The sequence below is a fragment of the Sapajus apella genome, unplaced genomic scaffold (genome assembly GCF_009761245.1).
Source record: "Sapajus apella isolate SASKATOON/1434 unplaced genomic scaffold, GSC_monkey_1.0 scaffold76, whole genome shotgun sequence".
Lineage (NCBI taxonomy): Eukaryota > Metazoa > Chordata > Mammalia > Primates > Cebidae > Sapajus > Sapajus apella.
The window spans coordinates 8,055,879-8,068,505 of NW_022437016.1; the positions used below are offsets into that span (position 1 = coordinate 8,055,879).

The 12,627-nt window shown below is 44.0% G+C and overlaps 1 protein-coding gene across 1 annotated transcript; it reads left to right on the plus strand.

The window, feature by feature from the left end:
* The first annotated feature begins 9,538 nt into the window (after positions 1 to 9,538).
* On the plus strand, positions 9,539 to 10,659 carry LOC116532486 (olfactory receptor 5C1). The gene has a single exon (XM_032251646.1). It carries the CDS (start codon positions 9,595 to 9,597, stop codon positions 10,555 to 10,557), a length of 963 nt encoding a protein of 320 aa, XP_032107537.1. The 5' UTR covers positions 9,539 to 9,594; the 3' UTR covers positions 10,558 to 10,659.
* Positions 10,660 to 12,627: the final 1,968 nt, after the last annotated feature.

Below are 12,627 nucleotides of genomic sequence, written 5' to 3' on the forward strand. Positions count from 1 at the left end.
GAGCAGAGGATAAGTCAAGACAGAGTTCATCAGAAAGCTAGCAGGAAGAGGCTAAGGAACCCTGCAGAAAGCTGGAAATACCGTCCAATATCACCTAGGGTCTTACCATAAAAGTGGTGCCCAGACTGCAGCATCAGCAAACACCTAGGAGTTTGTTAGAAATGTAGAATTTTCGGAGAGCCACTCCTGAGGCAGGCACTGCATTGAATAAGATCTCCAGCTGATTCCTATGCACACTAAAGGTTGGGAAGCACTGCTTGAGAGTCCCAAATCAGCTGCATATCAGAATCACCTGGAACATTTGTTTCAGCTGCAGATTTCAAAGGCCCACCTTGCATCAATTGTTTAGGATATCTGGGCACTGTGTGTAGCAATGTATTTTTTTACAAAGTTCCACTAGTAATTCTAATGACACCAATCCACACAGTAGAGTAGGAACCACTGATCATTCCAAACTGCTTAATCTAAAGATGAGGAAAGACAGTGGCAACAACTAGCTTGGTAATCTATTAAGAGACCTAATTAGGGTTTCCACCTAGAGATAGTACTTAAGGAAAGAACTTGATTTGGAGCTGGGAGATCTGAGTTCAAGCCCCAACTCTACTCCTTCATAGCTGTGTCTCTTGGGACAAATCTCTTCTCTTCTTTTTTGGAACTCAGTTTTCTTACCTTCAAGGAAAGATATCCCTAACAAGAGAAGTAAAGGGACAGGCAGCTGGAGCTGAGGTCAGAAGAGCCAAGTGGGAATCCCAGCCATGCCACCTGCCAGCTGCATCACCAAGAGAAAATGCTTAAGAGGTAGCAGCAGTGGGGGAGAAATCAAGGCTAGAAGCCAACATACACTGATGCTGACTGGGCCAGGCTGTACTCAATACATTTTGTGGGAGATAGAAAATCAGGCATCTGTGACCAGGCACAGTGGCTCAGGCCTGTAATCCCAGCACTTTGGGAGGCTGAGGTGGGTGGATTACCTGAGGTCAGGAGTTCGAGACCAGCCTGGCCAGCATGGTGAAACCCCATCTCTACTAAAAATACAAAAATTGGCTGGGCGTGGTCTCAGGAGCCTGTAGTCCCAGCTGCTTGGGAGGCTGAGGCAGGAGAATAGCTTCAACCCAGGAGGCAAAGGTTGAAGTGAACCAAAATCGTGCGACTGCACTCCAGCCTGGGCAATACAGCAAGACTGTCTCAAAAAAAGAAAAAAATTTGCTGGGCACAGTGGCTCATGCCTGTAATCCCAGCACTTTGGGAGTGCTGGGGTGGGTGGATTACCTAAGGTCAGGAGTTCAAGACCAGCCTGATCAACATAGAGAAACTCCATCTCTACTAAAAATACAAAATTAGCTGGGCATGGTGGGCATGCCTATAATCCCAGCTACTCGGGAGGCTGAAGCAGAAGAATCGTTTGAACCCCAGAGGCAGAGGTTGTGGTGAGCCAAGATCATGCCATTGCACTCCAGCCTGGGCAACAAGAGCAAAACTCCATCTCAAAAAAAAAAAATTAATTAGTTAATAGCAAAAAAGACCAAAAATTCAACAGATAATTGGCAAATAATGTGAACAGAGAATCCACAAAAAAAGAAACAAAAGTGATTCTTAAGTTTATGAAATAATGTTCATTCTCATTCACAATAAGATAAATGTAAATTAAGGTTACAGTAAGGTACTTTTATATATCATTTAGCAAAGATCAAAAAATCTGTATTTCCCAGCAAAGGTTTAGATAGAGTGAATAACTATGCTTTCATTTTAAGATGTTAATCGTGTTTGAAAATAGTAGTTGTTTTACATAAAATTTTGTTTAGAATTAAAAAACAAAAGTCTGAAAACAGTATTCTCGAGGATGTTGGAAAGCATGTACTCTTATGTATTGCTAGTGAAAATATAAATTAGTATAGCATTATTTAACAGCAATTTGATAATATCAATAAAATAAAGTGCATATACTCTGGCTTAGTATTTCCATTTATATGCTAACATACAAGTTTTAAAATAAATATATACATATATGTCTGTGTATTTATAAAATAATTGTGGAAGTATACACAAGAAACCAGCAACTGTCCCCTCTAAAGAGCAGGAATAGAGGACCCAGAGGCAAGGTGGGAGGAAGAGTTGTTTTTTATTAAATACCCTTTAGTACCTCTTAAATTTTATACAATGCATTATATTGCTCCTAAAAATAAATAACCAAAAGAGAGCAAAATAGAAAACACTAACTTCTAAGGATGTACTCACATTTATTATTAATATTAAATTTAATTTCTAAAGATTTTTTGAAATTGGAAAATGTTATGAAAAACTCAGGATTGAACAAGGGCAGTTTGAATCCCAAAGAAGGCATACACCTAATTAAAAGACAGCAAAGATGATACATCTCTCCTGCCAATCCCAACCTCAGGCAGTGACTTCCACAACCACTGAGATAAGGATTCTAAGACTACTCTGAGCTCGGTGAGAATGAGTAGCATGACTGACTAGCCATGTCTAACTTGCTGACAGGATGGGGTCATAGCATCATCTTTAATACAAATTCACCATCTCTCGCCTAATGGCTCCAACCAATGAGATTGCGTTATACCACTCCATTTGATGGCAGCCTATGTTTGATTGCAGAATTCAACTCATTTTAAGAGTGAATACTTCTTGGGGTGGTGAATGCATGAAACTAAAGTGATACCATGGCAGAAAATAACACAAGTCCCTTAATATTCAGCCAAAGTAGATTGCAATGGCTGGGTATAGATTCATAGAGAAGAAACAAATTAATTGGGCATAAAAATGTTAGCTAGAGGCTGGGCACAGTGGCTCATACCTGTAATCCCAGCACTTTGGGAAGCCAAGGCGATGGATCACCTGAGGTCAGGAGTTCAAGACCAGCCTGGCCAACATGGTGAAATCCCGTCTCTACGAAAAATACAAAAATTAGCTGGGCGTGGTGGTGCATGACTGTAATCTCACCTACTCAGGAGGCTGAGGGAGAAGAATCACTTGAACCCGTGAGGCAGAGGTTGCAGTGTGCAGAGATTGTGCCATTGTACTCCACCTGAGTGACAGAGCCAGACTCCATCACACACACACACACACAAAAAGTGTTAGCTAGGAACTTGAATAGGGGAATTATGTGGTTTAACTATGCCCCCACCCAAATCTCATTTTTAGTTGTAGTTCCCATAATCCCCATGTGTCATAGGAGGGACCTGATGGGAGGTAATGGAATCGTGGGGGCAGTTACCCTCATGCTACTGTTCTCATGATAGTGAGTTCTCACGAGATCTGATTGTTTTATAAGGGGCTTTCCCCCTTTTGCTTGGCACTTCTCCTTCCTGCAATCATGTGAAGAAAGACATGTTTGTTTCCCCTTTTGCCATGATTGTAAGTTTCCTGAGGCCTCCCCAGCCATGTGGAACTGTGAGTCAATTAAAACCTCTCCTTTATAAATTACCCAACCTTGGGCAGTTATTTATAGCGGCATGAGAACAAACTAATACAGGGGGGAAAATATAATTCCAGACAGGGGCAATAATTTCAAAACAGTTTCAAAGGATAGTAATAAGTAAATCTAGCCTTAGAGACAGGGGAGAAGAATGAATAAGGAGACGGGACTCAAGCAAAGGCTTGCACAGAAGAAACAATATTAGAAAAGTGTTTTTATGGAGACCGTTGCAAAGTGTTCAGAGTTGTCTAAAGCACAATCAGAGTAAAATGCTTAGACAAGGCTTGAGAAGCAGAGTGGAAAGGGGAAGATGTGGTCAACATGGAGACCAGCTGGGGAGCTCACACATGATCACATGAGTGGGGCTTGGACCAGGGACATGGCACTCCTTGGAGAGAAGTGGACCAGCACAAGGTACTGCAGAGGCACAACAGGTGGATGGCCCACTGGCTACAAAAGGAAAGGATGGGAACAGAGTCACCCTCAAAAGCAAAAGACCCTTCTCTGAGCTTGGATTTCTTCATCTATGTGTAGTTACAAAAGTATTTGCTTCTTAAGGATGTGCTAGGTATCAAATGAGAGTGTGCATGCAATCATCAATCAGTCACATACCAATCACTCCATTGATTGGCATGATATGCCATTCAGTAAGCTGAGGAGAAACAGAGAAATGTGTTCCTCTCCTTAAGATCCTATATATGTTAGTTTGTAATTATGTGTGTGATTATTTGATTAAGAGCTGTCTCTTCCCACCAGCCTGAAAGTTCCATGAGGACAATGACAGATGTGTCATATTGACCTCTGTATCCTTTGTGCCCATAGAGTACCTGTCCCATAATAGGTAGTTAATAAATGCTTGTTGAGTATATAATTTAAAATGGATTGATTGTTAAGTGATTGACAGATGGATAAATACACACATGCATACATAAATAGATACATAGACAGACTTCATAAGGTTTAATCCCAGGGACTGAAAGCTAAATGTGGAGTCAGACAGAAGTAGGAATGTTGGAAGGATTCAAAAAGACAAGAGAGTCAACTAGAGGCTAAATCGAATCAGGATCTTAAAAGTGCAGGAAGCTGACATTTTCCAGTTCCTTTCTAGCATTGATTAGCACCTTAGAGCAAACGCAGAAGTTGCTCCTCGTGAAAACCTGAGTCCTCCTCTCTCATTAGCAAGTCCCACACTGATGTACACAACCTAGAATGTCAATATCGCTCCTCCTGGGTAGTAAGGCAAGAGAGAGAGAGAGACGTTAATGGAGAAATAATTCTACGTTCTGTGTGCTCGCACAAACACACACACTACACAATACCTACTTAACTGAAGTTTGAAAGTACTCATACCCAAAACATTCAAAGTACTTTAAAAGTCCTGAAGTCTCATTGTCCCTAGTTTACAGATGGAGAAATGGAGAGGCACTCAAAGCAGCTCTGCTCCTCACTTGGTAAAGGTGAGTGGCATTTGCTTTCCATGTAGACAGACTAGAATACAAAGGGGTTGGCCACCAACTGAGTTCTGTGTGCAGAACTTCAGCCAAGTAGCAGACTTCATTCTTGGAGAACATGCAGCTGAGTAGAACTGGAACTCCCTGCTTCTGTACCCTTGAAGGCTGTCTGACCTCTACCAGTGACACACCAAGAAGAAGGGGAAGATACCTAAAATCCTATATGCCTATGGACAGAGGGATGAATTAGGCACAGGCCCAGATCTTAAGATGCTTGATCAGGCGAGAGGAGATAAACATGTAGGTAATTGTACAACAATGGAATAATGATGTAATAGAAAGACGGTGAGTGGAGTCCCAGCATGAGAAGTTGGGCACTTGGGTGCTCCGATAAAGATGACCTGTAAGCTAAATCTTAAAAGATAAGAAGGGTCAGCTCTGATATGGCAGGGGGCAAAGGCCATGAAATCCTCTGAAATGCCCAGGGGTCTTTTAGCTGAAGCCCCGTCTCTGTTTGAAGCAGCCAGCAGTACGTCTTATATACACATACATTAAAACATGTGTTACTGCTTTGAGTTTTTTCATCAATCTGTATATTTTTCTGAACATTTATTTTATATTTTTTAAATTATTATTATACTTCAAGTTCTGGGGTACATGTGCAGATCTTGCAGGATTGTTACACAGGTCTACACATGCCATGGAGGTTTGCTGCCTCTGTCCCCCTGTCACCTACATTAGCTATATCTCCCAATGTTATCCCTCTCCAATCTCCCCACCCCCCGCTATCCCTCCCCTAGACCCCCACCCCCCAACAGACCCCAGTATGTGATGTTCCCCTCCCTGTGTCCATGTGTTCTCATTGTTCAAAACCCACCTATGAGTGAGAATATGCAGTGTTAGGTTTCCTGTTCTTGTGTCAGTTTGCTGAGAATGGTGGTTTCCAGATTCATCCATGTCCCTGCAAAGGACATGAACTCATACTTTTTTATGGCTGTATAGTATTCCATAGTGTATATGTGCCACATTTTCTTTATCCAGTCTATCATTAATGGGCATTTGGGTTGGTTCCAAGTCTTTGCCATTGTAAATAATGCTGCGATGAACATACATGTTCATGTGTCTTTATAATAGAACGATTTACAATCCTTTGGGTATATACCCAGTAATGGGATTGCTGGATCAAATGGTATTTCTATTTCTAGATCCTTGAGGAATCGCCACACTGTCTTCCACAATGGTTGAACTAATTTACACTCCCACCAACAGTGCAAAAGTGTTTCTATTTCTCCACATCCTCTCCAGCATCTGTTGTCTCCAGATTTTTTCATGATTGCCATTCTAACTGGCATGAGATGGCATCTCAATGTGGTTTTGATTTGCATTTATCTAACGACCAGTGATGATGAGCATTTTTTCATATGAACACTATGTTTTGATCTCAATATGTTTTTGAGATTTCTCTATATTATTTGTAGAGGTTGACTCCATTCCTGTTTAACTCCCATGAGCCTATTGATAAACATTTGGGTTTATCTAACAAATAGTTTATCTATTACAAATAGTCCAGGAATGCATGCTCCATTTTCTCCTTCCGTATGCATGAGAGGTTTTCAAAAGTAAACACCAAGTAGTGGAATTCCCAGGTGCTATGGACTGAATGTTTACATCTCAAAAAAATTCATGTTGAAATTCTAACCCCCAACATGATGGTATTTGGAGATGGAGCCTTTGGGAGGTAATTAGGTCTAAACTTAACTAGGTCATTATGGTGGCATGATAATGGGATTAATACCCTTATAAGGAACCAGAGAGCTTTCTCTGTCTCTCTGTCCCCACCATGTAACAATGCAGTAGGAAGGTGGCCATCTGCAAGCCAGAAGGCGGGCTCTCACTAGAACCCAACCATGATGACACCCTAACCATAGACTTCCCAGTCTCCAGAACCATGATAAATAAATGCCTGTTGTTTAAACCACCCAGTCAATTGGCATTTTGTTATAGCAAACTGACTAGCTAAGACACTGGGGCATGCATAGTGGTGGGAAATGTTCCAATTTGCATTTTCACAAGCACAGCCTCACCAACGTGATATTGTCAACATTTTTCGTCCAATTTTTGCTTTGTAGGAGATTTTCACCATCCTCACTGGGCACAGGTAAGTCCCAAACATCTAAACCTCTCTTAAAATGAGGGGAAGGAGCATTTATTCAGCTCCGGGCCCTTTCCTGCACACCCATTGATTGCCTCTTAGAACACTCCAACAGAGATATTATGATTTCCACTTTGCAAAGAGAAAACTGAAGTTAAGGAAGGTGAAGTGACTTGCCTGAGGTGACACACCTGAAAGTTGTGGAACTAGGGCTCAAAAGCAGGTGTGCCTGTTGTTAACATCTATACTCTTGTTCACTGTGTTAGGGACTCAACTAATGTTTTCTGAGCTCTGATTATATACCCCACCCTGGAGATACAAAAATGAATTATGGGGCATTCTTAGCACATAGTAATATTCCATGAATCTTTGTTGAATGATTGTTGAATCAAGGAGCTCAAAGTTCACAGAGACAAACATGTAAAAGATATTTGCAATAGAATGGTGAAGCACCATGAGAGATGTACAGCAATCGTTCCCCTTTACCCACAGTTTTGCTTTCTGCAGTTTCAGTCACCTGCAGTCAACTGTGACCTGAAAATATCACAAACAGACCAGGTGCAGTGGTTCATGCCTGTAATCTCAGCACTTTGGGAGGCTGAGACAGGCGGATTACCTGGTCAGGAGTTCAAGACCAACCTGGCCAATGTGATAAAATCCCATCTTTACTAAAAAACAGAAAAATAAAAAATAAAAAAACTGGGCATGGTAGCATATGCCTGTAGTCCCAGCCACTCAGGAGGCTGAGGCAGGAGAATCACTTGGACCTGGGAGGTGGAAGTTGCAGTGAGCTGAGAGCCGAGATCACAGCACTGCACTCCAGCCTGGGTGACAGAGTGAGATTCCATCTCAAATATGTGTGTGTGTGTGTGTCTGTGTGTGTGTAGATGTGTGTGTATATATACACATATGTGTGTATTACAAACAGCAAGATATTTTGAGGGACAGGGAGAGACAGACCACATTCACATAACTTGTATTATAGTACATTGGTATAATTGTTCTATTTTATTATTAGTTATTGTTGTTATCCCTTACTATGCCTAATTTATAAGTTAAACTTTATCATGATATGAATGTATAGTGGAAAAATCATATATATAGGGTTCAATACTATCCGTGATTTCACACTCCCCTAGGGGTGTTGGAACGTATTCCCCATAGATAAGAGGGAAATACTGTATGCTCCAGTGCAGCAGGGCACAGACAAGAAAAATGTTTAGTTTTAAGGGATAGATCAGGGAAGCCTTCACCTTGGAGACAGTTTTTACCAAACACAAAAGGAGGAAATGAGTTCCAGGCAAAGAGAACAAATGCCAGGCACAGGAGTGTGAAGCAACATTGCATTTTCTGGGAATTATACTACCTTAGATTGCCATAAAGTTGCTTCCTTCCAGTTTTGAGCCAAAGCATGCAGCTCAATTTATTTCCATTCATAGGGCCTTTGTTAAATGCCTGTGTGTGCCAGGCCCTGTGAGAGAAGCTTTACATGCATTACGTCATTGAATCCTTGCAGCTTTCGCCCATTATACAGATGAGAACATTGAGGCTCAGAGAGACCAAGAATTCAGCCCAGGAATATATTCATACTCTCTGTTCTTTCTACTCCCCACGGTTTCCTCAAGATACCAGGCTACTCCTTTCTCAGATCTTACTCCAAAGGAAAGATGTCCCTCCCAGCAAACCTCAAAACCCATGGCCAGATGCCCTTTGGGTCTGAAGATTATTTCTGTCCATTCCATTGTCTCTTTTCTTACCTGGAAAACTGGACAGGAGAATGCATACAGAGTCACAGAGCTTTCAATCATTGGATGGACACTAAATATCATCCCATTCAATCATTTAACAAATCTTTTCCGAGCACCAGCTATGTGCTTGGCAATGCTGTCGGTGCTGTAGATACAACATTAAGACAGACAAGACTCCTGTTGAGTGGCACAGCGTGCCTATAATCCCAGCTGCTTGGGAGGCTGAGGTGGGAGGAGGATCACTTAAGCCCAGGAATTTTAGTCCAGCCTAGGCAACATAGTGAGACCTTGTCTCTTTAAAAGAAAAAAAAAAAAAAAGGGCTGGGCGTGATGGCTCACGCCTGTAATCCCAGCACTTTGGGAGGCCGAGGCAAGCAGATCACTTAAGGTCAGGAGTTGAAGACCAGCCTGGCCAACATGGTGAAACCCTGCCTCTACTAAAATAAAAAAATTAGCTGGGCGTGGTGGTGGGCACCTATAGTCCCAGCTACTTGGGAGGCTGAGGTAGGAGGATCACTTGAACCCAAGAGGTGGAGGTTGCAGTGAGCTGAGATTGCACCACTGCACTCCAGCCTGGGTGACAGAACGAGACTCCATCTCATTCTGCAATGAATTCTAAGAGTTAGAAACACAGATTTTGAGAGATAATGTAGCTTGCCCAAGGTCACATAGCAATTTTGTTGCACATTCAGGCTAAAACCCAAGCCTGCCTAACTCCCAGTAAATGATGCTTTCTTCTCCCTGGCCATGACCTTGACCTTTGTCTCATCTCCCTCCTGCTTTGCCGCTTTTCAGTCTCTGTCTGGTAGGATGAACTCAGAGAACCTCACCTGGGCCACGGGTGTCCCTGGTGAATTCATCCTCCTCGGCATCACGAATCGCCAGGACCTGCGTGTGGCCCTCTTCCTGACCTGCCTGCCTGTCTACCTGGTGAGTCTGCTGGGAAACATGAGCATGGCGCTGCTGATCCGCGTAGATGCCCGGCTCCACACACCTATGTACTTCTTCCTGGCCAACCTCTCCCTGCTGGATGCCTGCTATTCCTCCGCCATTGGTCCCAAGATGCTAGTGGACCTGCTGCTGCCCCAAGCCACCATCCCTTACACAGCCTGTGCTCTCCAGATGTTTGTCTTTGCAGGTCTGGCTGACACCGAGTGTTGCTTACTGGCAGCCATGGCCTATGACCGCTATGTGGCCATCAGAAAACCGCTTCTCTATACAACAGCTATGTCACAGCAACTATGCCTGGCCTTGCTGGGTGTTTCGGGCCTGGGTGGAGCAGTGAGCGCCTTCGTTCACACAACCCTCACCTTCCGACTGAGTTTCTGCCACTCCCGGGAGATCAATAGCTTCTTCTGCGACATCCCTCCACTGCTGGCCATCTCATGCAGTGACACCAGTCTCAATGAACTCCTTCTCTTCGCCATCTGTGGCTTCATCCAGACAGCCACGGTGTTAGCTATCACAGTGTCTTATGGTTTCATCGCTCAGGTTGTGATCCACATGCACTCAGTCGAGGGCCGTCGGCAAGCAGCCTCCACCTGTGGATCCCACCTCACAGCTGTGGCCATGATGTACGGGACACTCATTTTCATGTACCTGCGCCCCAGCTCCAGCTATGCCCTGGACACTGACAAGATGGCCTCTGTGTCCTATACCCTGGTCATCCCGGCTCTCAACCCGCTCATCTACAGCCTCCGCAACAAGGAGGTCAAGGAGGCCCTCAGGCGGACCTGGAGCCGATTCCGCTGTCCAGGACAGGGGCCCCAGTGATTGGTCCAGGGAGGCTGGGTAGGTCTGACTATGAGGGGATGAGGAGGATGCTCTTTCTGGCCACAGTCACTGTCTGTAAAGATGGGATGTTCCTCTGGCTTCGATGTCTCTTGTCATTGTTTAAGGGACAATAAAGGAGGAAATGGAAGCTTATAGCAGGGAGGAAAAGACTTGGGGTTCATCCAGGGCTAGACGTAGAGCCAGAGCCTAGACCAGGCTAATGTTGCTGTTGCACTGCCTCAGGTTCTTCAACATTCAAAACATAAACGTTCAGCCCAGTGCAGTGGCTCATGCCTGACATCTGTAACTCCAGCACTTTGGGAGGCTGAGGCAGGAGTTCAAGACCAGCTTGGGGAACCCGTCTCTATAGAAACAAAAAAAAAATTGTTAAAAATAAGCTGGGCATGATGGTATACTATGCAGCCATAAAAAAGAAAGAGATCAGGGCTGGGCATGGTGGCTTATGCCTGTAATCCCAGCACTTTGGGAGGCCAAGGCAGTGGATCACTTGAGGTCAGGATTTTGAGACCAGCCTGGCCAATATGAGAAAACCCCGTCTCTACAAAAAATACAAAAATTAGCCATGTGTGGTGGCGTGCACCTGTAATCCCAGCTACTTGGGAGACTGAGGCCAGAGAATCACTGGAATCCGATAGAGGAAGGTTAAAGGGAGCCGAGATTGCAGCACTGCACTGCAGCCTGAGCAACAGAGCAAGACTCCCTGAATAAGAAGAAGATGAAGAAGAAGGAGGAGGAGGAGGAGGAGGAGGAGGGGACTTTCCCAAAGCCTGGGCCCCTTCTGTCACATCATGCTCTTCTAACGGTCATCCTCAGGCATTTAGAACACATTCCACCATTTCCTACAGACTGAGGGCAATCCAGGAGGGTGTGATATCCACAGGACTTGCCTTGTGTGGATGAGCCCTTCCTTTTAGTCATATGGCCATGAGTTCTCAAAGAAATTGACTTCTCAACTGGGACAGGAATAGAGAAGTTTACACAGGAGGCCCTCTGCACATCTGAGATGAATAAACGACTCTATGTTCATACTAACACACATTTAGAAGAAGTCCATTTTTCTTATTCTTTGTTCTTTGCCTTGTTTGCTCTCATGGCACCTGTTCTGCCATACCTGCCATTCTGCAGAAGGAGCACATTGTGAACATGCATGGTCAGGAACGAATGAAGCAAAGCTGAGAATGAAGGGCATAAGTGTTAGGGGCAGATGCAAGAGTCATTGTATAAGGCTTCATCACTTGCCAGCACTTCACTTATTTTTACCCACAAAAAGCATGAGTATTCTTATTATCACTTCATGAATGAGGAAACTGAGGCTCCAAGCTGGTAACCTAGTAAGTGTCGGAGCCAGAACAAGCCCTTATGCCACTTGGGTCACTCAGGTGTGTTTTACTGAGCCCTACAGAATCCACGCCCCAGGTTTTGGTGCCTCCGTGGAAGCACTTACAGGAAGACGTCTCAGACTGGAGCAGGTGCACAGCGTCAAGTAAGGACACATTTTGGGGACTGAAAGGGCCTGAGGTACCCGAGATTTTACCAAACAGGTTTATGAGGCGAGAGCTCTTAGGTCTGTGTTTCTCTAAGAAATCTGCACCCACTTCCCCACCCCCTAGTCCCAACTCCACTCCTACCCCCATTCCGCTGCTCCAGAAAGGGGGAGAGACAGCTACAGTATCCTAGACCCAGCCCCTTCCAGGTCACTCAGGTGAATCTGCCACTAATGGGTCCCAGAATTGCTGCACTGTGCTGTTTAGATCAAAAGGAACCTTAAAGGTCTTAAGACTGGTAGCTTTAACCAAAAAAAAAAAAGTAAGAAAGAAAGAAAAAAAAAGAAAACAAACAAACAAAACATATTATTTACATAGAAACACAACATATAGGCCAGGCACAGTGGCTCACGCCTGTAATCCCAGCACTGTAGGAGGCCAACGCAGGCAAATCACAACGTCAGAAGTTCAAGACCAGCCTGGCCAACATAGTGAAACCCCATCTCTACTAAAAATACAAAAAATTAGCTGAGCATGGTGGCGGGTGCCTGTAATCCCAGCTACT